The 27,500-nt window shown below is 34.2% G+C and overlaps 1 protein-coding gene across 1 annotated transcript in view; it reads left to right on the top strand.

The window, feature by feature from the left end:
- LOC116852474 (hemicentin-2-like) overlaps window positions 1–27,500 on the top strand; it is a 159,133-nt gene that overhangs the window by 101,611 nt on the left and 30,022 nt on the right. Inside the window, exons 2-3 of the mRNA XM_032832905.1 lie at window positions 16,822–16,934; window positions 24,498–24,670. Of these exons, the coding sequence (XP_032688796.1) occupies window positions 16,877–16,934; window positions 24,498–24,670 (231 nt within the window). The 5' untranslated portion in view covers window positions 16,822–16,876. The remainder of the gene's footprint in view (window positions 1–16,821; window positions 16,935–24,497; window positions 24,671–27,500) is intronic.

The following is a 27,500-nucleotide window of genomic DNA, read 5'->3' as shown; positions in this document are numbered from 1 at the left end:
GAATTTACAAGTTGCATGTAGATTTATTGCATACTTTTGGATTATACGTCCTTTAAATTTGTCTGGTTACTTTAATCAGAATTCATATGACCAAATTTATCAGATATCTTTAATCAGAATTATGGATCAAGCACCGCAGTCGCGGCGCAACGCCGAGTATGTATCAAACAAAACAACGCGACCGCGTAGGTTATCTGGAATTTCTGGGTTGATTGGTCTTCCGAGTCAAATATCTCAAACACGAAAACTAATGAAATCTGATGAAAGTTTCCTTATATAATGTTTAGCGCGTACGTAATTTCCATCAAGTTTGATTAAGATTTGGTGCAGGCAATACAGAGATCTCGGAAGCTCGCCCGCTATACAGTTCTTTTATTTTCGCCAAGATTTACAAATTTTTTCAAATTCAGATTTGTTAAGGATTTGAGACTGGTGAGGAAACTCATGCATCTCGCGTACACGCCTCGGAGTCGATGGAACTGAAGATCGTCCCTGAGAGCGTGTCGCAAGAAGTCGTAACACGCGCAGTTTCTCTCCCACTTGGAGACTCCGACGATAGATAAACAATCGATCCCGACGGGATCGCAGAATCGATACTCTGACGTACGGGAAACGCGATCCTCACGAAAAGTATTTTGTTGTGCGGTCCGATCTTATATTCAAACTTACTCCGTCGATCGTCGAGAGCTTTAGATATCATCTATAGTGAGACGCGATCGTGAAAGGGTGTACGCCCGGCTTTGCGCTATCGTTAAAAACTCTAGACAGCTCGAGCTTGTACCGCGTACCGATTATCGTGACATTCAGTGGCCAGCAAGTTCGACCGGATAGGAGACTTGTCGACACAAATTTATTTGTGAAGCTACTTCTGAAAGCTCATCTCGTCATTGCCGAAGGTTGGAGAGCCTGTTGAACATTTCTTCGATTAGTTTAAACGGTTGCTGGAACGTCACGTCGAGTACGAGGATCTATGACTAACGAGGATCTATGACTAACTTTCGCTTCAACGTCGATACCGCTGATTGGCTCTCGCGCTCTCGCACAGCCGATATCGTTCCGGATTGGAAAACTTGAACGGACTGAGCGGTTAATGATTGTTTATTGTAGACGTTAACTGAAACACAAGGTAACAGTAAGGCCCGATCTACAATAGATGGAGTAAGGAGTAGGAGTAAGAGTAAGACGAAATGGAAACAATTTACTCCCTTACTCCAATAAAAGTTTGCCCGTTTACATCACATGGAGTAAGCCTGAATTAAGTAGTAAGAGCTAGAGTAAAGGGACGTCTACATTGGAAGTAAATAGCAAGAAGTAGGAAGTAAGAGTAAGAAATTGACCAATCATAGTTAATTATTCTTACTTCCTACTTCTTACTGTTTACTTCCAATGTAGACGTCCCTTAAGGAGCTGGAGTAAGGGAGTAAATGAAATAAATTATTTCCATTTCGTCTTACTTCTACTCCTACTTCTTACTCCATCTATTGTAGATCGGGCTTAAACGTTACGTGTTAAATAAGATCAAGTCTCGATTACATCACTCTTACTCCTCTCTTCTGTCTCTTGTTCCGTCCTGCCTTCAACGCCGTTCCCGTACTATCATCTCATACGTTCTTCAACGTCGTCCTCGCGTTCTCTCTGAACGACCCCGGCATTCCGTTTGTGTCAAAGAATTTACTTCAAACAATCGCAAATAAGATTAGTCACACGTACGCGCGCACACCAGCGAATGAGTTTGTCCATCAAGCCGCATTTGTATCGCCAAGCGATTCAGCTTTAGATCACATGTATATGCACGCACACAAGTGATGCGCGTTTGTCCGTCTGATTGCGTTTGTAATATATAAGCTGCAATAAGCAGCATGTATCTATAATGATTGTCATCGATTCACGAATTTACGCTGGAAAAAAAGATTCATGATCGACCATTAGATGTATATATTAAGCTGTATTTACAATTTTACGCACATTTTCTTATAATTTGATATCAATTTGCGCTTGTGACTTTTGCGATCCGCATTGCAAAGGTGTAATCTGAATTTGAAATTAATTGACGAGAAAGAAAAGATTTTTGTGAGTAAAATATTATAAAGATTTCCGTATACACTTCACTGCACTTCAGAATCTAATAGTTGGTGTCAAGAGCTTTTCAAAATACTACAATAAAGTTATTTTTCATAAAGTACATTTCGAGTTATGAGGCTTGAAGTTACAGCACCACTGGCATTTCCCCGTGTTTAATATTATTCAGGATAAACGACATGAACGTGGCGGGATTCTCATCCCTTTGGGGTGCTTGATTTACGTGAGTCCCCTTGCCTCTCACGTTTGGGGTGTTTGATTCATGTGAGTCATGTATTCCAACCAATCCTTACTTCTCTTGACACCAGCTACTAGATTCTGGAAGTAAAAATAGGGTGTGCCATTTAAAATAAACGATGTGACCTTGACCTGACCTTGGCGACGCCACTCAAGGTCAGACTGACAAAATTAGTGAATAGATCATTTAAAACTCTACAACTTTTGTAGGAAACATTTCTTTCGGAAATGCTTAGTTTTCGAGATATTTTCAACGGTCCGGGACTTTTTAGTCACCCTATATCTTTTTCTGGATCCAAGAGACGGTGCGTTCATCGCACTCCGTACTCGGCGCCTGCCGTCTGAATCATTCCCCGGTTACAGGAAACGGTATGTTCATCAATAAATATTATTTTGCTTTTCATTTTTGCAGAAATAGAGTGCTTTTAATATAACAAAAATGTGCTATATAAAATTCATAAAAATTTTTTTTATTATATGTATTTAGTATTTTATGAAAAACATTTAACATTGATAAAATTTTTAACATTGATAAAATTTTTTACTAAGTGTACTAGTTTTAGCAAATCATAAAAAAAATATGTCATAGTATGACGATACCATGTATTTTGGATATAAGCATTTTGTTGAGGAACCAATAATATACTAGCAAGTTAATTTTGATGGTCCAACTCAAATGTTTTCAGATCTGTATCTGGCAAAAACATTTTATCGGACCATATAAATTTTTACATACTGCAGCAAAATCATCCTTTCATGTGTAGTATATTCGGGATTCTTCAATATGCTGAGAAATTTTTATGAATAGAAACCGTCCGGACTCGAAATATCCATGTAGGACTACTAAGAGTTAACTTAACCAATTTCTTTTCGCGTATAATTTTTCAGGTCACAATAAGTTAAGACGCAGTTACAGCAATAATAATGGTATTGCGTTTCGCTTTATTACAAGTCGAGCGTTAGAATCAAGGAAAATTACTATTCGGTAAAATGAGGATGAAATACGTCGTCTGTAGAGAAGGATAGCGAACAAAACGCGCGAGAAGGTGAAATAACGAGTGTCAAGTGTCGCAATCATGGGCCATTCTAATTTAGATCGTATAAATTGCACACTGGTATATCAGGGTATACAAAGCGCGATCGCGAAGAAGTAATTTCGAAATTTACTCGTTGATTTCTCGGTATAAACCAAGATAAACAATGTTTCAAGCAAAAATGCGATAACGTAGTTACAACAAGCGTGATAAGAGTTGAAATTGTTCTCGGTTGCCATCGGATCGTGCGAGAAAATAACAAGGCGAATACGTCAATCGGTGTGTAACGATAGTACACGGCACGTATGGACATGTGAATGCAAGGGAAACGATAATGAGACCAGATAATGGCAATATCTAGGTTGTTAGCCATTGTTGAGAGAAGAGGTCGAGATATTTTTTAATTACATCGCGTGTAGCTTGAAAATCAGCTTTAGCAGAGACTGGGACTATATAGCTTCAGAGGTATATCACTCATGTACTCTTTTTTAGTATTTATGAGAGTAAAAATGGGTACAAAATCTGGTTTTTTCTTATCTGGAAATCTGGAATCTGGAAATGGTACTTTTAGAATATAAATACTTTACCTTAAGTTTCATTTAAATCGAAATAATATTATAGTTAAGAAATAGAAAAAAACTGATTTAGTAATAGCAAAGTAAATTTTCAAGTCTCTCGAAACTTGTATTAATATTCTCCACCGTGAATAAAATTATACGATGTGTTACTAACTAGAATGAAATTTTTTGCAAGTGTATGATATATTATTTCTGGTAATAAATGTAATTTCCATTCGTAAAATGATTGAAATAAAGCATATGGGCGGACGAAGTAAAGTTGGCTCATAATTAAAGGTAGGAGGACTGTGGAGACCTTTTTGTGGAAACTGGAACTATTAATCAGGATACATATTTTATATGTGGCCTTTTATTCTGCGCTACTGGGTAATTGAATTCGATACCAGAGCAAGATGGCTATGTTGTTGCATGTTCGCATTTTCGTTATTACAAAATAAAATATAAAAGTGAAGGTAGTATATTATGACCCTCATTTACATTTTATACAATAACTTTGTTAATGATCAATATTTTTAATTGAAAACTTAACGATTGCATTTGTCAAAATATTATTTAATCGGTTCTAGACTCGAAGTTATATAATATTTATTACTTAGAATATTGTTTATAAAAATGTGGTAACACAGTATAATGGATTGAAGAAAAATAAGGTTCTTCTTAAACTTGGGTGTATTATCATATGAATATATGTAGACTTGAATATTTTGTTTGTTATTCAATAATTTAATTGGCTGTATATAAATAAATGCCAGCTATTGTGTATCAGCGTATTAGCGCCATTGCGTAACGCTGGACTACTAAACTAACAATTCCATAAGTAATCCTTAGAATCCTCCATCTAATAACGGAGATATTAAGAAAAGCTATAATATCATCTTCTTCTCTACGGTCAACAGGATTGTAGCGGGCATAGAATGCATATAAGAAGATTGGCCTCCATCATGTATACATATATAGTCAATTATAACAATTAGTTATAACTTAGAAATTTTAAAATATAGGGTGTCTAACCCCACACGGAGAAAAATAATTTGCTGGCCCAGCAAATTTTTTGCTAGTCTAGCAAAATCTTTTCGTTATTATATGGACAGCAAAAAAATTTGCTAAGAGTATTAATCATTATTTGTAAGATATAATTTATTGAATCTATAAATTATTTTGCTGTAAGAACCATGATGGATTTATATAAGCAGTTGCAGTTTTGCTCTGATAGCAAATAAATTTGCTAAGGATACATTATTTTGCATCGATAGCAAATTAACGTGATTCTTAGGACAAATACATTCAGCAATTTTTTTTATTCTGGCAACGAAACTACTTCAGCTCTGATAACGAGTAATTTATAAAATTAATTACGTCAACTAAATTTTTGTGCTGTCACTTCGAATATACAGTAGCAACGATGATTTTGCTAAAAGAGCAAAATTATTTTTCTTCGTGTCTCTCATATCTATTTGTAAAAAGTATAAAATCCGCTTGATAAAGTATGCATGTTAGCTCAATATTGTAACGCATGTCATGAATAGTGTTTTGTTGATTTATCGGCCATAATAATATATTAATTATCGTCACCCTCGCATCTTGAAATATATATACATAATAGATATGATGGGATATTTGAAGTGGCGTCACAGTTCAATGACTTTTGAAAATATAGAAGATTGAAGTTGATTATCTACAATTTAGCACTCATGAGAATTGGAGCACGTATGAAATAGAACGCGGATAATACACACGCGTGCACACATACACATACACACACGTACATGCACACGCGCATGCAGTATTTATTTAACTTTGCAGTATTTATTTATCTTTGCAGTACTTACAATATTCCAAACAAGTACAGCGTTGAAAGAGGATATCCGGTATATCGCGATATAAAGAGAAAAGAAACATTTAAAGACGTTAAATATGCCATTGAACATGTTAAAGCGATGACGTGAAAACTCCATCGCGACGATTTAAAGAATAGCGATCCGATTCAATCGGCACGATCAAATATGGGATAGTATAGTGTATACCTTGTCGATAAGGCGAAACATTTCCGTTCTCCTGGTGCATCCCAAAGTATCAGTTCGCTTCCGCCGGCGAATTTCCATTTAAAAAAGCTCAATCAGCGATGTTGACGGATCCGGGCGTCTATTGAAATCCACCGGTGAAGCGCTACGCACGTCGGTCGTACCGTATCAGGGGCCGTCGTTTGCATATGGCTCCCCCGCTCCGTTTCTGTATTCATTCCTTTGGCTCGTGCAATCTTACGTGCTTTTCTCGCTTTTCACCATCTTGCATTGCTTCCCGGTAAGGCGGCCGTATCGACAATGCAGGAATAATATCCGGCGCCTTGCTCAACGCGTCCACGTATAGACTCATTTTCCATTGCGGATAAACTACTGCAGCGCGCGGACATAAAACCAGCAGGAAGCTTTATTGTTCCGCGTACTTGCGCGCCCTTGTAAGCACACGCTTTTATTGGACAATCTTTGTTATCTCGAATAATACTATACCTCAGCGTGCCGACGCTACGTCATTTTGAGGCCTGATCGTCGCAGTTACTTGCGTTCTCATCTTTCCTCGCAGCCATAAAGGTATCACCTGTACACATGAGAAATATTGACACTCACCGCAATTTTTAACCTACCTTCCTTCGTGCCTTTAACATTCATCCGGTTAATACCTCCACAAGTTAATATAATTCCTACTTCCTCTTCCTTTTTTATTTTTTTTAGTGATTTTAATTGATTTTAATTGTTTATTTCTTACTTTTACATCTTCTCATTCTCCAAAGAGTTGACGGCTCTATCAAAAGAAAGCTATTATACCTCAATTATGTCACCGTCATTTTTTGCTTCTTGTGATTGATCGAATATCAATCTAATAAAATGCAATCGTTATATTTTATGTAGGAAAAACCGGATCTAGTTGACCGAAGAGTCATATTCATCATATGCTTCGTTTATGTATTTATGTGAGAAGAACAGTGAAAACGGAATCATAAAATATTCTTTTTAGAGTGTAGATATTTTTCCTTGAGATTCATTAAAATCGGAATAACACAGTAAAAAGTAGAAAAAAAAACAATGTAAGCATCTAAATACATTTTTGAGCGTTTTGAAATTTGAAATTAATATTTTTTATTATAAGTAAAAATAATCAAGTAATTTGTTATTAATTAAAAATATTCAAGTAAAGATACTCAAGTAACTTGTTATTATTTAAAATAAAGTCTTCTATAAGTGTATAATACACTGCTTCGGGTAATAAAAGAAATGTTCACTTATAAAATGATTAAAATTGAGCATATAGGCGGAAAAATTGTCTCAAAATCAAGAGCTAGCTGAAGGAAAGCTTCTCATGGAGATCCCAGAACTACTAATTAGAATACATACCTATATATTTTATATATGCTCTTCTTACTTTGGGCTGCTAGCCAACTTAACCCGACACCAGAGCAAGATGGCTACATTGCAGTTCATATTTCAATTATTATAGGAGAAAATATACGGATTACAGAATTTCTGTGGATATGAAACACATAGTTACTCTATATGTTTTTTTGCACAGATAATCAGAATAACTAGTGATTTCAGAAATTGTAATCTCGAAATTTGGGAAAAATACGTCATCTAATCCTGTTATTTTTATATTTCATTTGAAGATTATAAAGGTTGATATGAGAATTTATGGCTCCTACATTCAGAAAAATATTCAGATCTGCTATTGTTATTCGTTGTTGACTCAAATATGTAGTTCATTTAAATATAAACCTTCCAATTAGTTTTAATGATTGACATCCTCTTTAAACGAAACGAGGCGCAAACGAGATGTTCGCTCAAAATCGATATTCATTGCGGTGTTTGTTAACTAGCCATTGTGAGCTCGTTACATTGAATACCACCGGATAACTTTAGTGATCACGCACAGAACATTGGTCATTCTGATTCGTTCGAGACACGCGATTGCTTTCGGATATCCTGTTAAATATTGAAATGGACGCTAGCGCGGAAACGAACCGCTTATTTCGGGTTGGAAGATTGTTTTAGTCGAGAGAATTTATAAGATTTCCGATCTACTTGCGAGCTCGCGTGACTACTTCGCATGATCTTGTGCTTTGGAATGAAGAAGATGAAGGAGAAGGAAGAGGATGTCGCGCGTTTCTTAAATACTTCATCGATTACAGATCGATTAGAAATAAGTACAGGAATCGCGCTTGTTAAACTGTCTGAGTAATGAACTTGTTTGTATGACGGGAAATTAACTGTGATGCTGGTATTATAATTGTATAGTAGCTATTTATCTGAAGACAGCGCATTGTAAGCGAAACATGCATGATAAAACGCGGTCGCGCGACATTGAAACTGCGCTAGTTTCACGAATGAGATGAGATGAGATGAGAGAGAGAGAGAGAGAGAGAGAGAGAGAGAGAGAGAGGGAGAGAGAGGAGGAGAAGGAGAGAGGAGTGGGGAGAGAGAGAGAAAGAAAACGCAGCATTCCTCTGGAATTATTACGGACACATCTCTTGCTTTCTGTGTTGTACACTGAATATTTCAGACGAAATAACAAATAAGTCAAAGAACTTTTATGTTAAAATTCACACAAATCAAAAACGATAATACAAGATTGCCCAAAAAATTACCTAATGTGTGTGTATAAGAAAATTTTAAAATTATATAACATTTTTATGAAATGGTTTATTATATTAAGAGAAAGAAAAATGTGCCAAAATAAGTGACAAACTCAAAAAATGTCGATAACGTAAAGGCAATCATCATTAACACAATCATGCTAACCTTTTCGTATTTTTTATAATTGGTTTTTTATAATTGGTTTTTTATAATTGGTTTTTTATAATTGGTTGCATATCAGTTTCTGTACTTTTCATTATATAAAGTTGAGATACTTTAAGTTGTCAAAATTGGAAGTTACTGCTGACACGCGTGCATAATAATTAGTTATAAATATATAAAAATTACTTTTCAAAGTAACGGTCTCTTAATTTAAAGTAAATTCTTTTTTCCAAATTTTATAAGTATTATACTTTGTACTGTCATCTCGACTCCTGTCGTAATCGATTACTGCACGCACACATCAGCAGTCGCTTTTAATTCTGATAACTTCAAGCGTTGTAACTTCATTAAGGGGGGAAATCACTATAAAACGTCAAAAATAAGGGAATTTTCGTGAATTTTTTTGAAGAATGTACTTATCCAATCGCTTCCCAACTTTGTAGTATTTTTGCTTGAACATTAAAATATTAAAAAAGCGTTTTTAAGTTAAGAAGAATATTTATAAATTGTATGTAGTGAAAGAAATGTTGAGCGTTGCGGCAGAGTGAGCGCAAAACAGGGTGCACTCTGGCTCCTGTTGTATTCGTCTAAAACCAAAATAGGGAAAAATTGTTTACTCTTTATAGACATAATTTGTCGATGAATCTAAATAAGTTGAAAAGAAATTTTGTAATTAACAAAAAAGCAACCCTTAAATCAAAAGTTCGATTTTTATTTATAAAAATCCATCTTTATGTATGCGAAAAAATTGTTTAAATAAATAATGTTATAGATTTTATAGATTCATCGACTAGCAAATATAATAAACTAAATATATGTAAAAGGGCAACTCGATTGGTCAAATAGTTTTTGAATTATCTTGCACACCAGTTTGGAAGAAGTCGTTTCGAGAAAAATGCGTTTAAAGTTTTAGCTATAGAAAATTGGAAACTTACAGATGTTTTCTGCTAATCCGCTATTCTTGATCCATACAGTAAACCTTCTGCTTCTTCAAACAACTCAAGTTGTTGTTGTTTACTTGCTATTCGAGCCTCTTTACTGCAATTTAGGCTGCGGTGTGTTCCTGTCCCATTATTCGCTCAGCGTCCTTATTACCAGCATATAACATACATAGAAGCCCTATTTTAATTTCTAATGTTTCCATTATTTTCAAAATAGCAAAGTATTCTTCATTAAATATCCTAGGGGCAATATATGCAATATACAGGGTGGCCCACCGAAATCGAAACAAACGTGATTTTTGGTATTTAACCTAATTTATTCGAAAAACGCTCGGACACGTCAATTTTAGTTTCAAGGGGGACATGTTAATTAGCTATTTCCGTATATCAAACTTCAACCCCTAAGAGGAGCTCATTTCACCATAAAAATTTTAAATAACAAGAGGTGTCTAGCAACATATTATTAATGCCAGCCGCTCGATTTTCGAAGTCAAACAATCAGCGATAAGACACCATCAGTTGCCAATATTAAAAAAAAAAATTAGGTCCATTCATTCAGTATATTTGAATTCAACAAAATATATTCAATGTTTTTCTATGCGTACAAAAATCTGATTAGGATTTGATGAGGTAAAGTCCTGGTTATCACGCAGTTACATGACTTCTTAGGACCCAATAATACAAATCATCTTAGAACCAATTGAAATCAACCTCATCAGTATCATGGATTTTTAGTTGGAAATGTAAATACAATATAAGGCCAGTTTATGTAACGGTTACATTAAGTGGAAAATTATAGCATTGATACAATGTTATTGTTGGGGTTCACTGGGTAACTAATAGTTTGAGATGTCTATTTAAAATTTTTTCATTGTTATGTCACATATTGAGCAATATCTGAAATCATTATCGTACGTGCTTTTATTACGTAAACGCAGTTGTAATTCTGTGTAATCAATGCGACGTAAAGTTCGTAGAGAAAAGCCAGTATTTTATCGGTAAAATTTCCAACTGTGGCACGTAAAATGTAAATTATATCTTAATAAAATAAAACAAAAGAGAGTGCCGCGGTCATATTCGGCTATATTTCGGATATAGCATATCGTACGACTGTGCGGCATATGTTGGCGAAATAGAAAGCTCGAAAATATTTTTGCTTTTCAGTGGAGAAATTGGAATACAGCATGCGCGGTGCTTGCTTTGAAAATTCTAACGTAAATGTCGGCCGAGAACATGTGGCGTTCGTGGTTGGTTTACGAATAGTCGAATCACAACCCGCGAGAAGCGTAACGTATCGCAGGCGAAGGGAAAACGTAAATATCAAATACTTTCTGTGTATCAGAATATTTTCGACTGTTGTTCTCGCAATTGATCAGTAAAAAAAAAAGACAGTAGTAGTATTCGTTACGAGAAAATTCGCAGTAATAATATGCGTTTCGTGCAGTATTTGGAAACTCGGATAACGATCGCCACGTATTCTCGGTCTTTTTCGATATTCGATATACGTAACCGACGTTTCCGACAACCAACCTTTTGTGTCTTCCTTCTCACATCAACAATGATCCCCGGGTAGCAATTATGCAAGTATATGAAAGCTACCTCGGAATGTTCTTATTTGGACGATCCCAGGAGATCACGACGAATCGCGATACGAATAATACTACCGAATATTTATTGAGCCGACAAGATCCTATGGTGTATACAGAGTGTTCCAGAACAACCTCTGAAGCTCTCGTGAAGACATAATACGGATTAAGATGAACATAAAAGTCCCATATCATTTTGTGGTATTCGCAATAATTATCGAGATATTAGTTAAAGAATATGTGTGAATGATCACGTATGTCATGGTAAATGAGCTGTGGTGACGATATTTACCGTCGTATGCTTGTGCATTAGGTCGAACTGAACAAGAAAATCTTTTACCTTCTTCCTAATAACTTTGTAGATTTTTATTTATTAATTGGAGGACATTAATATATTATCGCGAGCGACCATTCATCAATCTTCTTTAATTAATAATTAAAAATCTACAAAGTTATTAGGAAAATTGTAAAGGACTTTTTTGTTCAGTTTGATAAGCACACGATGGCAGATGTTGCCACTACAACTCATCTACCATGTCTCGCATGATCATTCACAAATCTTCATTGATTAATATCTCCATGATTATGGCGAATAATCACAAAACAGGATGAGACTTTTATGTTCACCCCAATTTGTACTATGCCTCTACGAGAGCTTCGGAGGTTGTTCTGGGACATCCTGTATATCTCGGCGAAATATTATCATGCTCGTTCAACCATTGTCTTGTCTCGAGGAGCCATTACCTTCGATGTTTTTCCCAGCGAAGCTTATCAGCATATCTCCATCTCTGCGCGATCGCAAATCTCCATCTTGAAGAGCTCTCCCATTTTCATATCTATTTTGTCGTCGGTTCCCAACGGAAATCCACCGCGTTCTTTCGATACTCTTACGTTCGGCAGTTATTTTTTTCTCCGTCAAATATTCTTCCCGTCGTGCAAGTTCTACTAATTTTTCTACTAATTTTTCCATTTTTATTTGGCGCGCTGAAACTTTTGGACATTAACAATGGTCTATAAATTTATAAATATTTTGTATGACTGTTAAAACAAAAAACTTTGATGAAGATATATTTATGACGAGAACAATCATGAGAATTGCACAGCTTTTGCCTTATAAATTTTTAGATGCTAACTCGGTTATGTAAATTTGATTTATTTCTTATTGGTATATTTCTATGCACGTTATATTTCTGTTCTAGGAATGCATTATCGAATTCTAGAATTTTATATCCAAAAATTTATAATCCCATTTTTAAAGAAATATAATAATGTTAAAAAAAATTAATAACTTACACTTAAAAAAGCACTTGGTGTGCCTTTTTTTAATATTACATCGAAATAAGAGAACCGTTTGCTTATAAAAAAAGGCACGCCAAGTATTTTTTGTGTAAGTTATTATAATTTTTTTTATTGTATTTCTCTAATAATTTTATTTTTTATTTAATAATATGTTACTAATATATTAATAATATATTTAATTTATAAATATATTATATCCACATCAAAACCACATATGTTTATAAAAGTAAAAACTGAAATGATTAATCATTCGTACTCGGCACAAACCTTATGATATCATTACTTTTGTAGAGAGTATAAAATTGTATTGTATTTTTTAATAGAGCATTTGCGAGAATATAATTGATCTGAATAAGGTTATTTTAATGATATTTTTTTAAATATCTTTTAGCTGAGCTTTTGTTGTAATTTATTTATAACGATTTTTTTTGTAAAGACAATGCTAACGCACATGCATTTGGCTTCTTTTTTATACTTTTTTTAAAAAAGTAATTTTGTTTTTTTATATCATATCTTTTTTTTACAAAATAATATTAATCATTAAAAAGAGTTTTTTTGTTAATAATTTTATATGTTGAAATTGGACATTGTAAATATTTAGGTGTACATAAAAAGCAGGTTCTTTAAATTTTATTTCAGAATAATTCATTTTTATAAAAAATGTGTTTCTGTCTCTGTCTCTCTCTCTCTCTCTCTCTCTCTCTCTCTCTCTCTCTCTCTCTTTCTTATTATTTATTATATATTTATTTATTATTTTATATATTATTATTATTTTATATATTATTATTATTTTATATATTTTATTTATAATTATTTATTTATTATTTATATTTCGACGTTTATACAGCCTATTTAATTTAATAAATTACGAGTCGGTAATGGTAATATATATACGAAAATCTTTGAAGTATGTTGTATGAGTAGCATTAAAAGGATAGGCAAATGTTTTATGTTCGTGTGTAAAATTTTACTCTGGCATGCTAAGTGATTTTTGTGTGCGTGTGAAATTTCATTTAACTTTTCCCAAAATTTTTATTTTTGTATGTTTACTAAATAAGTCAGTAGAATCCTAATGTAGTGTTCATATATACAAAATAGTTATAACAATATTTATTATGTATGAAATTAATTTCATTTGGCGTAAACTGTTTGATATCATTTCTTTTTTTAAGAATTTTACCATAACTTTTTTTTATAATATTTTTTACAATTCAGCACACTTGTAAAAATGTCCGGATGTTTTCTTTTAACGCAAACAACAAATATAAATTTTGCTATGTTGATTTTACGGTTGTTTATTGATTGTTCGTGTTGAAGGAAAGCGTTCAAACATTTTTACAAGTGAGCTTAATTAATCACGAGTGTCTTTTTGTGCATATATTTTTTATCTTTATGTATATCGTTATATATAAAATTGGAATACGATTCTTCTGGATTACGATTCGTTATGTATAAAATTGGAATACGATTTCTTGCTTCTGACATTATTAAATAAGGACAGTCTTAGCGAGTTATTATAACACGATCGGCCGCGAGTTGTTTTGCGCTAGCACTTGACTTCGCGATATTTCCGTGTCACTTGATATGTGTTAATCGGGACACTCCCGCTGTCACGTCATCTAACAGAGAAACATTGTTAGCTGACACTTTCTGTATGGAGACGATGACAATCCCGCTGTCTTGCCATCTAACGGAGAAACATAGTCTACTGACATTTTCTGTATGGAGACGACGTTTCTTACGTGTAAATTCACGATTTCTGACTTTGAGCTAAGATATCTCATCTTCTAAAGCAGGTAGAGAAAAAGTAAAAATAGTTTTATAAAATAATGTAAATCCAAAGAATTGATTAAACCCATCCAGAACCTCGTCCGTTCAGCCGTTATAGTCGAACGCGAAATCTTGTTCAACTGAGGTCGTCGAATAAGTATATACGGTCGGCCGCGAGTTGCTTCGCGCTTGCACTTGGCTTCGCGATACTCTCGTGTCGCTTGATAACCATTAACAGTGAAAATACAAACAGGAGATACGACAATGTTTGAAATATAATATAATAAATAATATTAAATGTTCAGGATATATTCGAAATATAATCCACTCTCTACAACACAAAGCTCCGCGCTTTTTGATGGAGTTTACGTATCGCATCAACTGGGACTTTCGATTTATGTTTCTGCATGTTTGTGTTGTACATTGTTAAAATTCTGCACTATTATCTTACTGTACTTGTTTTGCTGTAAAATAACAATAAAAGTAACACTATGAGTTACTATTAAATTCGTTTTAATTCTCTGTACAACACTACGCATAAAAATATGTATGGTTCTATTTAAAAGAGTGAAAGTGATCTTGAGTTTTCTATGAAAAAAAAACGTTTTCAAAATTTTTATTATTGCATTTTATTACCGTTCAAAAACTGACTAATTGTATGTAGAACTTTCTTCTGTCCGATCATTGAATCCATAAAAATATAGTGGATATTGTACAGTAAACACACACATGCGCGCACACACGCACACTTCATATATGGTCTCAAGAGAATTCTTCCATCAAGAGGAAAATATTCTAAGCACAATATTGTTCCTTTTCATTAAAAGAGAAATACTCTGTCGACAAAAGTTTTTGTTAAGAATATAAGATTGCAGGATATAGGTTTAAAACTTGGATGTTAGAATATTTTCCTTTTGGTTTTAGAAGAATCTTCCTGAGGTCATAACATAAAAGGATTCCGCTAAGGACGAGATTATATATTTTGGATGTACAACTTTTAAAATTACTGTTTCTTAAGTTATATTTTTGTACAAATTACATCAGCGTATTTTATTCTTTAACATCTACGTGTTATTTATGTAGATATCGCACAATACAACATATGAAATATTATTAGGAGAATCGTGCCGGGTAAAGGCTCAGAAATGGACAAGAGCCCGGGCAAAGGTATCTACGTCCCTATCGATCTCATGTGATTCAACAAAAACGCTTCGTGCGCCAGGAAGCGTTAAGAAAAACCGGCACGTAGTACGCAGAAAAAGCTAGGTCTTTTTATGTGACGAAACTAGTTAATACCACGTTAGGGGCACATTGTGCGTAGTTTTGGAACACGCTCCGGCACTCTCCTACCTTCCGTTTCAGCCTTAATTTTCTTTTTTCACGGACGCATATGGTCTTGTAGATCGAAGATGAATGTGCCGAGTGTGTCGAGATAATGAGAAACCCCAAAATAGGGAAGAGAAAATAATTGAATCGCTACACGGAGAGAATATTATAGTTCTTTTCTATATCAATTCTTTTCACCTTTACTATATGTTTAATAGTTCAGGAACATAGACTGCCAGTAAGGTTTATCTTACTAAAGAACATAGTAAATTTTGCAAGAAATATAGCAAATATTTTAATAGCATATTTCAGTACCTAAAATATAAGTTGCACGTATGAAATGAGAAATATTGAATTACTGCAGAATGTCGCTCTATTCCTCGATTATAAGATATTATAGTAATTTTTACTATAAAGTTCTCTCCGGTTGTTACCGGGAAGAAATAATATTCCGATGAAAAATAATTTGATGGAAAAGAAGAAAAGAAGATTGATCGATCATTCAGCATAATTTCGACGGTCGGAAGCATCGTTCGTATTTTATTTATTGAAAGAAATTTAATATCGTTGAATTTCCATATTTATCACGTATTACTCAAGTGAGAATGTTATTAGTTTTTCTCGCGTGTAAAATGGAGTTGAAATTCGCCTTTGGCGCGGCGCCCTACTAAAATTAAATTCTTTCAAGTTTGTTGGCACAGTTTTTTATCGCAACGTTGGCTCTCGAGGTTGGCGGCTACGTATGATGAATAAGCAAAGAGTATGGACCGCTGGTCGTTATGAAATTAATCAACTTCTTGTATCGCGTACCACTGCGTGCACGTAATGTGCGACGAGCATTCGTCTGTCGACTATTACCATTTTTAACCGAAGCACTTACTTTTCAAACAAATTATTAAGTCTTGTTGAGAACTGTTGAGTCTCGAGAATTGTTCAAAATGACAAAACGCTGCAGAGGTAAACGAATATTTCGAAGGAGAAAATTGTTTCAATATATTATTTTGCAATGCATTTATTACAAGTCGAAGCTTGTGATTGTATTATTGTAATATTTTGTAAAAAGTAATAGGAATAAAAATTTAAAAAATAAAAAAAAAATTAATACGGACTGTGCGCTTGGCTCACGTTCAGAGGCAGTTAATTAAAACTTTAGAAGTAAACGTTAAATTTTTTTTTTATTTCAGGTATTTCGAAAAAGATGCGCGTCTAAGAGTAGGACGCGAGTATTTTGCGATCATCATGAGGATACTCTGGTTTCTGGTGGGCATTTTACTGGAGATACACTTGTACTTCACAGGTAAGATTGAGTCGTTACTTTTTGAGGTTTTGTTAAAATGCAATTATTTTCATAGCGTATAAAATTTCGTTAAAGCAAATGTCCTAATTAATAACCAAGTAATCTTATCGTGAAAAAAATTCGTGTAAAAAATTAATTAATAATATACGTGTTAAGTTAAGTACATAACAAAACTAATTTTGTTGGAAAGTTTGAATATTTGATGTTCTAATTATGTTATATTTTTTTAATGTTTATGGTAAGATTATACTTTATTTACACGACACATGTAACTGTAATATGATAGTTTTATTTTGTCTCAGTTTATGACATAATGTGAGTGTCTGAATTAGCGGCAGGAAATAATAAATAATTATTCGAATAACACAAATGAATATAGAATCATGAATGTATTATTAATTTATTACTGATTTAGACATAATAATTTACAAGTTAATGTAATTCATATTTGTATTATTTAATCAATTCTAGGGAGACATGTTATGCAATTAATGTCCCTATGCAATTAATGTTATTTCCTCATTTTATAATAAATAAGATTTACAAACCCCATGTTCCTTCTATAAATAAAAATATTTATATTATTTTATGTTATATTTATTCCAGTTGGTCAGTAATAAAGACCAACAAATATCTTCATACGCGATTAGTGACATACATGAATTAACTACGAAAATTGCATATTATTTTTCTTGTTTATAAAATATTCTCAAACTTTCTCTTAACTTTGATATAACCACTTCAATCATTTGAAGTTTAAGAATAACTGCACAGATGTAGCAAATAAATATATGATATTAACTGTCAACTTCTAGGATGTCAGCAAGTAACTGTTCAAACTGTCGCTATCAGTAGTTTGTAAAATTATGATGTTCCAACACTTACTATGACTTTTAGTTTTATTCAAAACTTATTATAACTGATAATATGTATAGAATAATATAATATGTATAAAATAATAATAATAAAATAATAATATGTATTAAAGTAAAAACACATTTTTAAAATAAATATGGATCTGTAATAACTGATTTATTAATAAAAAAGTAGCTGTCGCTAATTGGGACATGCTTACTAATTAGGACATTTATTTTATCTCATTCATTATTTCGTTAATTACGTCGTGGTAGAAGTTGAGTATGATTATATCGATTTTTAAGTCAGTGAAAAAGGATGCAAAAACTACGAGCTTATTTCTATTTTGAACATAATACCTAAATTATTAAAAAAAAATAATAACAGTTGAAAATTAAACTTTTGTATCAAAAGTACAATTTATGACTGGCAGTATAGGTTTGTAATTGGCAAATCAACGGTTATTAACCAAGTATAATAATTATCTATACTAATTTTTCTAAAGCTTCATTTCTTCTCCATTTAATAGTGTAGATTACAAAATTTTGCTACATAAATTTAAAGTACTTTACTTTTGCGATATTATGCCGTCTTATCTTCCTGCTTATTAAAAAGCCCAAAAGCCCGCGTTTATAATTGTTTATTGGAGAGATTTGTAATTACTTCTGCAGTAAAATGACTTCAAGAATCACATTTGGGTATCTCATTATTTATAATATTTATTAATGAGCTGATTAACACATATAAATAGAAAAGCTTTATTTGCAGATGACCTAAAGATATTCTCAAGGATAAGGTTAATACGGAACTGTCTTTATCTTTAATCTGATCTAAATACACTCGCTATGTGTGTAGCGAGGATGTGTGTGGATAATTGTTTACGACTTAATATCTCTAAATGTTATATGATAACATTGAATACGATTTCTTGTATCATATAACATTTCTTGTTATCATATAACATTCATACGATGAATGTTATATGATAACATATGAATACGATTTCTTCGTATTCGCAACTGGATAGATTATACTTATTCAATTGACGGTGCATTTCTGGTTAATGTCAAGGAGATGCGTGATTTGGGCGTGACTGTCGACCCTTTCCTCTTTCATATACTTCTCACATAAATAATGCTGTGAATAAAGCATTGCTCGGTTTTATCAAACGTTTCTGTAGTGACTTCAAAAGTTCCACTACACTCAGATTACTGTCGATTTTCCTAATTTGTTCTCACCTCGAATACGCAAGTGTTATATGGTTACTACATAATATTTATATTATTCGGATTGAGAGGATACAGCACAGAATCCTTTGACTTGCCAATTTTTAAACTGAGTCATCAATATAGATAGATGTAGTCGATTATCTATATAACATGGCTAAATTTAATTTGTTCCTACTTACTGCGCGTAGACAAGTAACTGATGCTGTTTTTCTCTACAACTTGATTAATGGGGATCTTGGATGTCCTGCTCTCCTGTCCTTAGTCAATTTTAATGCAAGCCCGAGGTCTTTCCACGTTGTTCCTCTTTTTCGTTTGCTATTATATCGTTCAGGTCTATCACAATATGACCTCATTACAAGAATTTTTATCTCATGCCTACGATAATATTCTTTCCTTTAACATTAACCTCATTTAAGCACTCTATTACACACACATTACATTATTACATTGACCTCAATAAATATAGCTCACGTTTCTTCTTTTTTCTCTTTTTTACATTTAAATGCTGTATCAAAGACATGTTTTGTTTCCCGTAAATAAATTACGTTCGCAAATCGAGTTTTGCAGTTGTGCTATAACAATGCACGCTGTGCTGTTTCACTTCAGTGCCTTCTGTTCGTTCAGACTTTACAATTGAAATTCGTCACGTTGCAAAATAGTGTGACATTCGGTAGCGCTCTTAAAATCATACGGCTCGAAATTGTGGCAGGAAACGGCAGCCTCATTCGTATTTCCTGTGCACACTCCTTTCGTAAATCACGTGTTTAAGTAGCGACTCTCTCGGCCTAAATAATTTTGTCCCTAATTTCCTTCCGCCGTGCTCCTCGTCGGCATTCGCTCCACGGCGGCATACAATTTCCAACGGTAATGACGCACCCACGAAGAAACACACAAGCGGGTTTCGGCGCGCGTACCAACGGCACGCCACGTTCTTCCGTACTTGCGTTCAGACGAGTCATTTTCGTGCCGGCATAGAAAACACTTAATTCCACGCGTCAGCTGGCAGCTGACAAGTAATTTCCGGTTATCGTGTTGCTGAAAACCGCGGCGAACTTTCGCCTCGTTAGCGTCGAACTTTTCGACGGTGAGGCGTTGCGATCTACGTGTCGATCGTCCGGCTCGCCGCTGTTCTTATGAGCCGGTGATTTTCTTCTCGTGAGACACACCGTGAATCCGGCGTCGCGGATATTCCAACGAACAAATTCGCCGAGAACGTCGCGCGATGTGGTGCTGAAAATTTAGGTCGCCGCCGTAACACCTACGAAGCTTTAGATCTAATTGAAAGTTTAATTAAATGCACACCGGCCCCTATTACCGGGCCGTTTTACGATTCCCGATTCGACAAACTTTCTGAAATTGTGCCAGATTAATCTTCCACTACGTGCGAGTACTAATCACTGATAAATTCAATTTAGAAAATTGCACTGGCTTCCGAGAGGCTTTATCTCGCCTGTGTAAGGGAAAGACGTATATGCCAAAGAGAAAAACATGTGACGTGATTAAACATGTGTGTGTCATCGCGTTTATATCACGCGTAAATTTCGAGAGAATACCGTTGCGGCTGTTGGAGTTCTATTCGGGACTTTTCGTAATTGTAACAGAATATTTTTGTAATCATGCGTATACGTGATCGCAGATATTTCACATTGAAACTGATATCTTATTTAATAGTAAAACCTGGTTTCCGATTAATGTGCGCCGAATTGTATTCCATTGTAGTAATGTCGATTGAATATACTAGGAAATTGAATACTTTTTAGCGTGGCAGAGTTTGCATTTTAATTATTTTGGTTGCGCCAGTCTTTTCTCTTCGTTACGTTATTAATTAATATTTATATTCACACAAATAATATTACGAAAAGAAAACACGCAATATTTTCTCATAAATAGATTTCAGTTTAATTGCGACGCGTTATTTCTTCGTTATTTCTTGGACAAAATCTATTTAGATCTATTTGGATAAAATTATGATGTACAGGTGGTGTCAGCAATTATATCTTCAAGTCGACCATATAAATCACGTTATGGCTTTAGCTTGAAATTTGATGAGACTTTAATCAGGCAATTTAAAGTTGCATTACAATAAATATGTCAAAAGCAAATTTTTATGAAATATATTACTTAAATGAAAGACATAAAATAGAATATAAATATAATGTTAAATTGGAAATAAATGTCATTTATGTGAATACTAATGTGTACATCAGTGTTGTGTACATTTCTGTTTTCATCAGCCTTGTCTATCAGAAAACAATAGGTAGCGACAAATTCGAATTCGCTATAGACTGGAGGCACTTTCATCGATATACAGGATGTCCCTTTACGAGAACATAGAATGGATCGAGATGAGCAAGAAAATCCCATGCCGTTTTGCGATATTCGCAATAGTTTTCGAGAAATTAATTATTTTGTCTAAGCTAATGAGCGTACGGGAAGCGGCAACCAAAAGAAAAATGTCTTCGGCCGGCGCGCGAGTGTCACAGTCGCGCGCCGGCCAAAGACATTTTTCTTTTGGCTGCCGCTTCCCGTGCGCTCATTAGTTTAGACAAAATAATTAATTTCTCAAAAACTATTTCGAATATCGCAAAACGATACGGAACTTTCTTGCTCACCTCAATCTCTATGTTCTCGCAAAGTGTGATCATGGTGGTCTGGGACACCTTGTATATGTGAAGTATTTAGGAGACTTTTAATCGCTTTTGTGGTGACTTTTCTGTTGCACGTTCTACTTACTGTAAGGACAAAAGATTTTATATAAATAAAGGTCCGGAAACACATACACACATACACACTTCTTTTCCAAGTTATAAACATTTTTTATTTACAACAGACTTTGGTCCATTTCATTAAAGAAATTGTTGGAAATGATTTACTTAAGCATCAATATGTGCTTCGTATCGACGTCTCATAGATTGTTGCAGACATCCAAAAATTCCCGAAGTATTTCGTATTTTGTCAAACGATGATACGATTTCGGAGTATTTCCACAGTAGTAATAGAATTATCATAAAAAGTCTTAAGATGTCTGTATAAATAAAAATCAAAGTTTAAATCGGGAGATCGTGGAGGCCAAGCAATAAGTCTTTCTCTGCTAATTCATCTATTAGTGTACTTATTATACAGAAACTTTCGAGCAATACAATTAAAGTGTGCTGCAACTTCATTTCGCATGAACCATATTTGATTACGTATTTTGTAGTAGAATATCTTCTAATAATGTAAGTAGTTGTATTTCCAAAAATTGTCTATAATTATTATCATTAAGTATAGATGAAAGAACAGCGGTTCAGCAAGGAAATCTCCAATAATACTAGCCCACATTGCACGAAAAAATTTTTGTTGATGCTAGAATTCAATAATATTATGCGGATTTTCACACGACCATTGATCATTATTATGATAATTTATTATAGTATAATTTATTATAGTATTCTGTGAAAATTGTGCTTTGTCTGTGAAAAGTATCGAAATTGGAAAAAGTACACTGTCCCAAGTACCACTGAGCAAATATTACTCGCGTAATTTACTGGCAAAAAAACTTATACTCGCTGTATGTGGTGAGAATACAAAAGAGCTACGTTCATAATCTTCCACACAGTTGACGAAGAAATATTTTGTATTTCTATTGCGATCTGTCTCATGCTGAGTTTTCGATTTTTCTCGTCTCGTTTAATCACTTGCTCTTCGATTGCAAGTATTCGAAATTTCTATTTCGTCCTAAAATAACTCTGTACTGGATAAGAAAAACTCTGTCTCCCTAAGTCGACAATAGACTAAAATAAAAGTATTTTATTCGAGGACAAAATAGAAATTTCGAGTACTTGCAATCGAAGACCAAGTGATTAAAAGAGACGAGGAAAATCGAGGACTCAGCACGAGACAGATTGCATTAGAAAATATTTCTTTGTCATGTGTATATGTGTGTGTAATGTGATACAAAAATCTCCGTAATTTTTACAAAGTAGCAATACATCCGCATTAATAATCCCTCAGAGTGTCTTTCGTTTTACCGCCTCTCTCTTCTCTCTCTCTCTCTTTCTCTTTCTCCCCCTCTCTCTCGTTTTTATTAATCCCGACCATGGAGAATTCGTGTATTTTTCCCGCGAGAATTTCCGGCGAATAATCACTTTGGAATACCGTGTGTCGACGGCGGCAACGTCATTAATTTACATCGACGAGGAAATTCAAGTGGGACGCATGGTACGCTAACCAACATCGACTGTCCCCTCGTGTTATCAACTCTAAATGCGGAACACGCGCATGCACGAGGATTCCGTGTTACGTTCGAGTCTTTTTAACTTGCGTCGTGTACGAGCGCCCGCGGGAGCTCTGTCATTTGTCGCGCATTACATTATCGATTTATGTAAGTCTTGCGAAAATGGTAATCCGAGCGGAGAAACGATTAAATGTGAATAACAATTTTGCGCAGAAATAGAGCTCGGCTGTCTCAATGTGTTATCAATGAATGGTTATCTTTGAAATTCGTAAAGATCCAACTGTGAAAGCCCAACTGAAAGTTCGAGTCGAGTCCCTGTTATCGAGGAAGGAGTCGGGCACATTCACGTTGCGCTGCATTTTATAAGCGAACTTCGCGCATCGTTGCTACCAGACGTCAAGTTTCGTAGCCGGCTGTCGAATAGAAACGACAACTTTCCGCAAATTCGCCAGCTTGGTGATCGCGCGAGATGCTTGCGGAGAGGAGACTTTTCCTCGAGAGAAAGTCCGTGATGCGAGCGAACGATCGGACTTCTCTCAGGACAGGAGAGGTGAATGGTGTGTGCCGCGCGCGAGGGAGAGTTCTCTGCTGAATATCCGCGGGAATTCGCTGGGTTTGGCGCACCTTGGGCCCCGGTAAACGCCCGGCCGAACCATCGTAATTGCCGTGACTAAGTTATTCACTTAAGCCACTCTCGGGCCGACGCTCAGGTTATGCGTTATCGTCGCGATGGCGGCTGCATTAATCTCAGAGCGAGAGGGTGCTTCGCGTCATCTCTCGCAGCCCTCCTGCGTTGCGTCCTTCGTCAACCGGACGACCTCTCTGGAAATCATCCTTAATCCTTGATCATAGCTGGGCTTGGAACCAACAGCTTTCTGTGGAACAGCTATTACGAGTGCAGCGTAAAACTCGCAAGGGAAAATGACGTCGCGTAGTCCCCTCCATTGTACTAAAAAATCGCTTCTCTTTTGCGTTTCTTGAAAGAATCTTATAAAGAATTTTATATTTATACGAGTCTGTTATATTTCACGTGACTTCAGACAATAATTAATTTTTATGACATGCGTTCTAATTAATGTAATTCTTAGTGAGTCTTTAATGTCATTTTCACTTTGTATTAACAATTGAAAGATTGTTATTGTGGGTCTGTTTGTGTGACGTATGTACGACGTATAACTTGCACGTCGTATACAGACGTTGTATTAAATCGAGTAAAATGATTCCTGTTCTCTCAGAAAGCATTGTTGTAATTTATGTCCGCAGTGAGCCAGGCTAAGCATCAGCAGAACTCAAGTGCCAATAATGTAATCGGCCCATTGAATGTCCCGGAGGGTAAAAATGAAGATGTTCTTGAAGGGCCAATTGGAGAGGTGCTTGCTCAAAGTGGTAGCATGGCAATTCTGCCGTGCAAAATTACCGACCCTGGAGCTGGAACCGTAAGTGTCATGTACAATTTATGTAACTATATATTTTACGCTTCATATATAACACACCCATAGATTCACACTTATCAATTCTTTTTTTAATTAGAAACATCGTATCATTTATTTGATTATTAACGAAAGATAATGTAATCAATTTCGCCAGCTGTTATTCGTAAATATGCATTGCTAACAATAAATTTGAAATAAAAATTGCATTATGCTTCATCGATAATATTTTAATTGTGTGCGAGAGAGAGGGTACTGGTAAAATATTATTTACAAATGATTTACATGTAATATAACGAGAGTAATTAAAATTCTTATTTGTCGCATGAATAAAAGAACAGCACCATGAAGAACAGTTATTATTCACTGTCCTGCGGATGGTTTGCACGATCAATTAAATTGCACAAGTGAATAATTTTCGATCAGGAAATTATTTCTTTGTGGGTATATTGAAATATTAATAGTCAACATTCACTATTCTCTCTCTTGATTATTTTCGCGCCATTTTTCTGTCCATCCCAGCGCTACTCAGCTTCTTCCATTCACGCCAGATTTTCCAGATTTTCATTTCCGTTATATAGACAGGTTTGAACGATTTTCATTTAATTTCCGTTTCCTATCGCGTGGGCGCGCGCATGCCTAGCGCGAACGATCCGTAAAGAGAGGGAGTATTTGCTGTTTCTAATATAAGTCGGTTTTTGTGCCATAGCGATGGAACGACTATTCAAATGGAAATATCGATACGTCAATGACAAGCGAAGATAAGATTTGAAATATCGAAGAAATTCTTGGAAAGAAGGAGTTTTCGTGGCGTTCTTTGGCTTGCGTGTATACGAGTAAAACGTATTGAGGTCTCGAAAATTAAAATTCAAATTTGCCTTCTCATTTAAATGATTTTGGCATAAGACGCGCATTTAATATATTACTGGTTTCCATTTTTCGACACAGTTTATCTTCGTCACTTATGCTTCATAAAAAATGAGTTACACAACACGATAAGACAAGATGTGCGTGACTAACTCCTAGCATCGTATAATGATGACATTGATGTATTTCTATGTACGTTCACATAATTCCATCTGATGAAAAATTATATAATTCTCGTTTCTCGAAAATGAAGAATCATAATTTTTTCCAATAAAATATGATATCGCAAGATTTCTTATATTAATGCAAAAAGAGTTGCTACTACTAATGCTGGAACATGACAGATTTCATATCGGAATTTCTTTATCACGTCGATGAAATAATGTAATATTAAGGGGATGTCTTGTGAATATTTTGCCGACAAAATATTGATCCTTTTTCAAAGTTCACGTCGTATTGGCTGCACAGAATTACAAATGTCTTTACATAGCGCAAGTATGTTCAAAAATAAAAAAAAAATAAAGTAAAATGTCACTCAATATATTATCTAAAGGATACAAAATTTTAAAATTGCTGTTTTAAGCTGTTAGTATAAATTTTTGCTTGATGCAAAAGTTCTGTTATATATATAATATATGTATAGGTATGTTATATATATAGTTTATATATATAAATAAGTATTTGCTGCCTTATGAAAATTCTAAAGAACATTATTGTATCTTTACAATTAAATTTAGAAGCTTAAAGATACACAAAAAGTTTGCAGGGGAAATTTTTATATATGCACATATGTTTAAGTTTTCTGTTAAATATAGTGCAACAATACAGCACATACACATTTACATAGAACCTATAAATGCAGAAATATGAAAGGAATAACGTGATAGTGTTTGTCTGATATAATTTTAATAATCGCCTTTAAATTATAGATATTTTTGTAGATCGTCATTTACTTCGTCGTTCTTTAAAGAGAAAATGTAAATCAATAGAGTAAGTAGAGGAGATTAAGTCTAAATCTTAAGAGATATATTCGTCAATTGTTTTATTAATATATTTATCACGAAAAGAACAATGGAAACGAAATCGTAAAATGTTCTTTTTAGAATATAGATATCTTTTCGCTGAGTTTTATTTGAAATCGAATTAATATTACAGTCAAAAATAAAATAAACTGATTCAGGCGCAGCCAACTACATTTTCGGGAAAGCATTCCAAGATTTCTTAATAATATTCTCTATCGTGAATGAATAAACTTAAGTGATGTGGAATTAGTCAGAGTAAAGTGCAAGTGTATGATGCATTGTTTTGGGCAATAGAAGCAATGTTCATTCACAAAATAGTTGAAATTGAGCATATTATGTTAATAACATAATAACAATAAAATAATAACAGTAAGTTAAGTATAATTAAGGACCGCCAGAAGAGAGATTTCTCACGGAAATCCTGGAAATATAATATTAAACAAGATACATATTTTATATGTAACCCTTTTACACAGAGCTGCTAGCCTTAACTTGGTACTAGAATAAGATGGCCACGTTGCATTCTGCAAATTTATAGCTTACTGAGCAAAATTAAACGTCAAAAATTAAGCAAAATTAAGCAAAATTAAGCAAAATTAAGCAAAATTAAGCAAAATTAAGCAAAAATTAAGCAAAATTAAACTAAACGGATTTGCAAGGGCAACAAAGATATTAATTATAGAAACAATTGTTAAACTGCTCATAGAGCAAAGCCATTTTCGTTAATATTATCTTAGTTACTGTAACAAATCTTTTCGTATTTCGAGCTAATTGAAGTCTACAAAACGAATTTATTAGTTTTATTTTACAATCATGCAATTATTGAATAGATAATGGAGAAATATTTTTGTTTGTTTTACGAAGAATTGCATTCCTATTAACTGCAAATGACTACAATGGAAAATATGTTATTGTGTATTACGCAATTTAAGTTTGTTTTTTATGTG

The sequence above is a fragment of the Odontomachus brunneus genome, unplaced genomic scaffold (assembly GCF_010583005.1).
Source record: "Odontomachus brunneus isolate Ranch 3 - 2012 unplaced genomic scaffold, Obru_v1 Obru_scaffold_228, whole genome shotgun sequence".
NCBI classification, from domain to species: domain Eukaryota; kingdom Metazoa; phylum Arthropoda; class Insecta; order Hymenoptera; family Formicidae; genus Odontomachus; species Odontomachus brunneus.
Note: the sequence above shows the minus strand (reverse complement) of the source record. Positions and strands in the feature narration are given on the sequence as shown.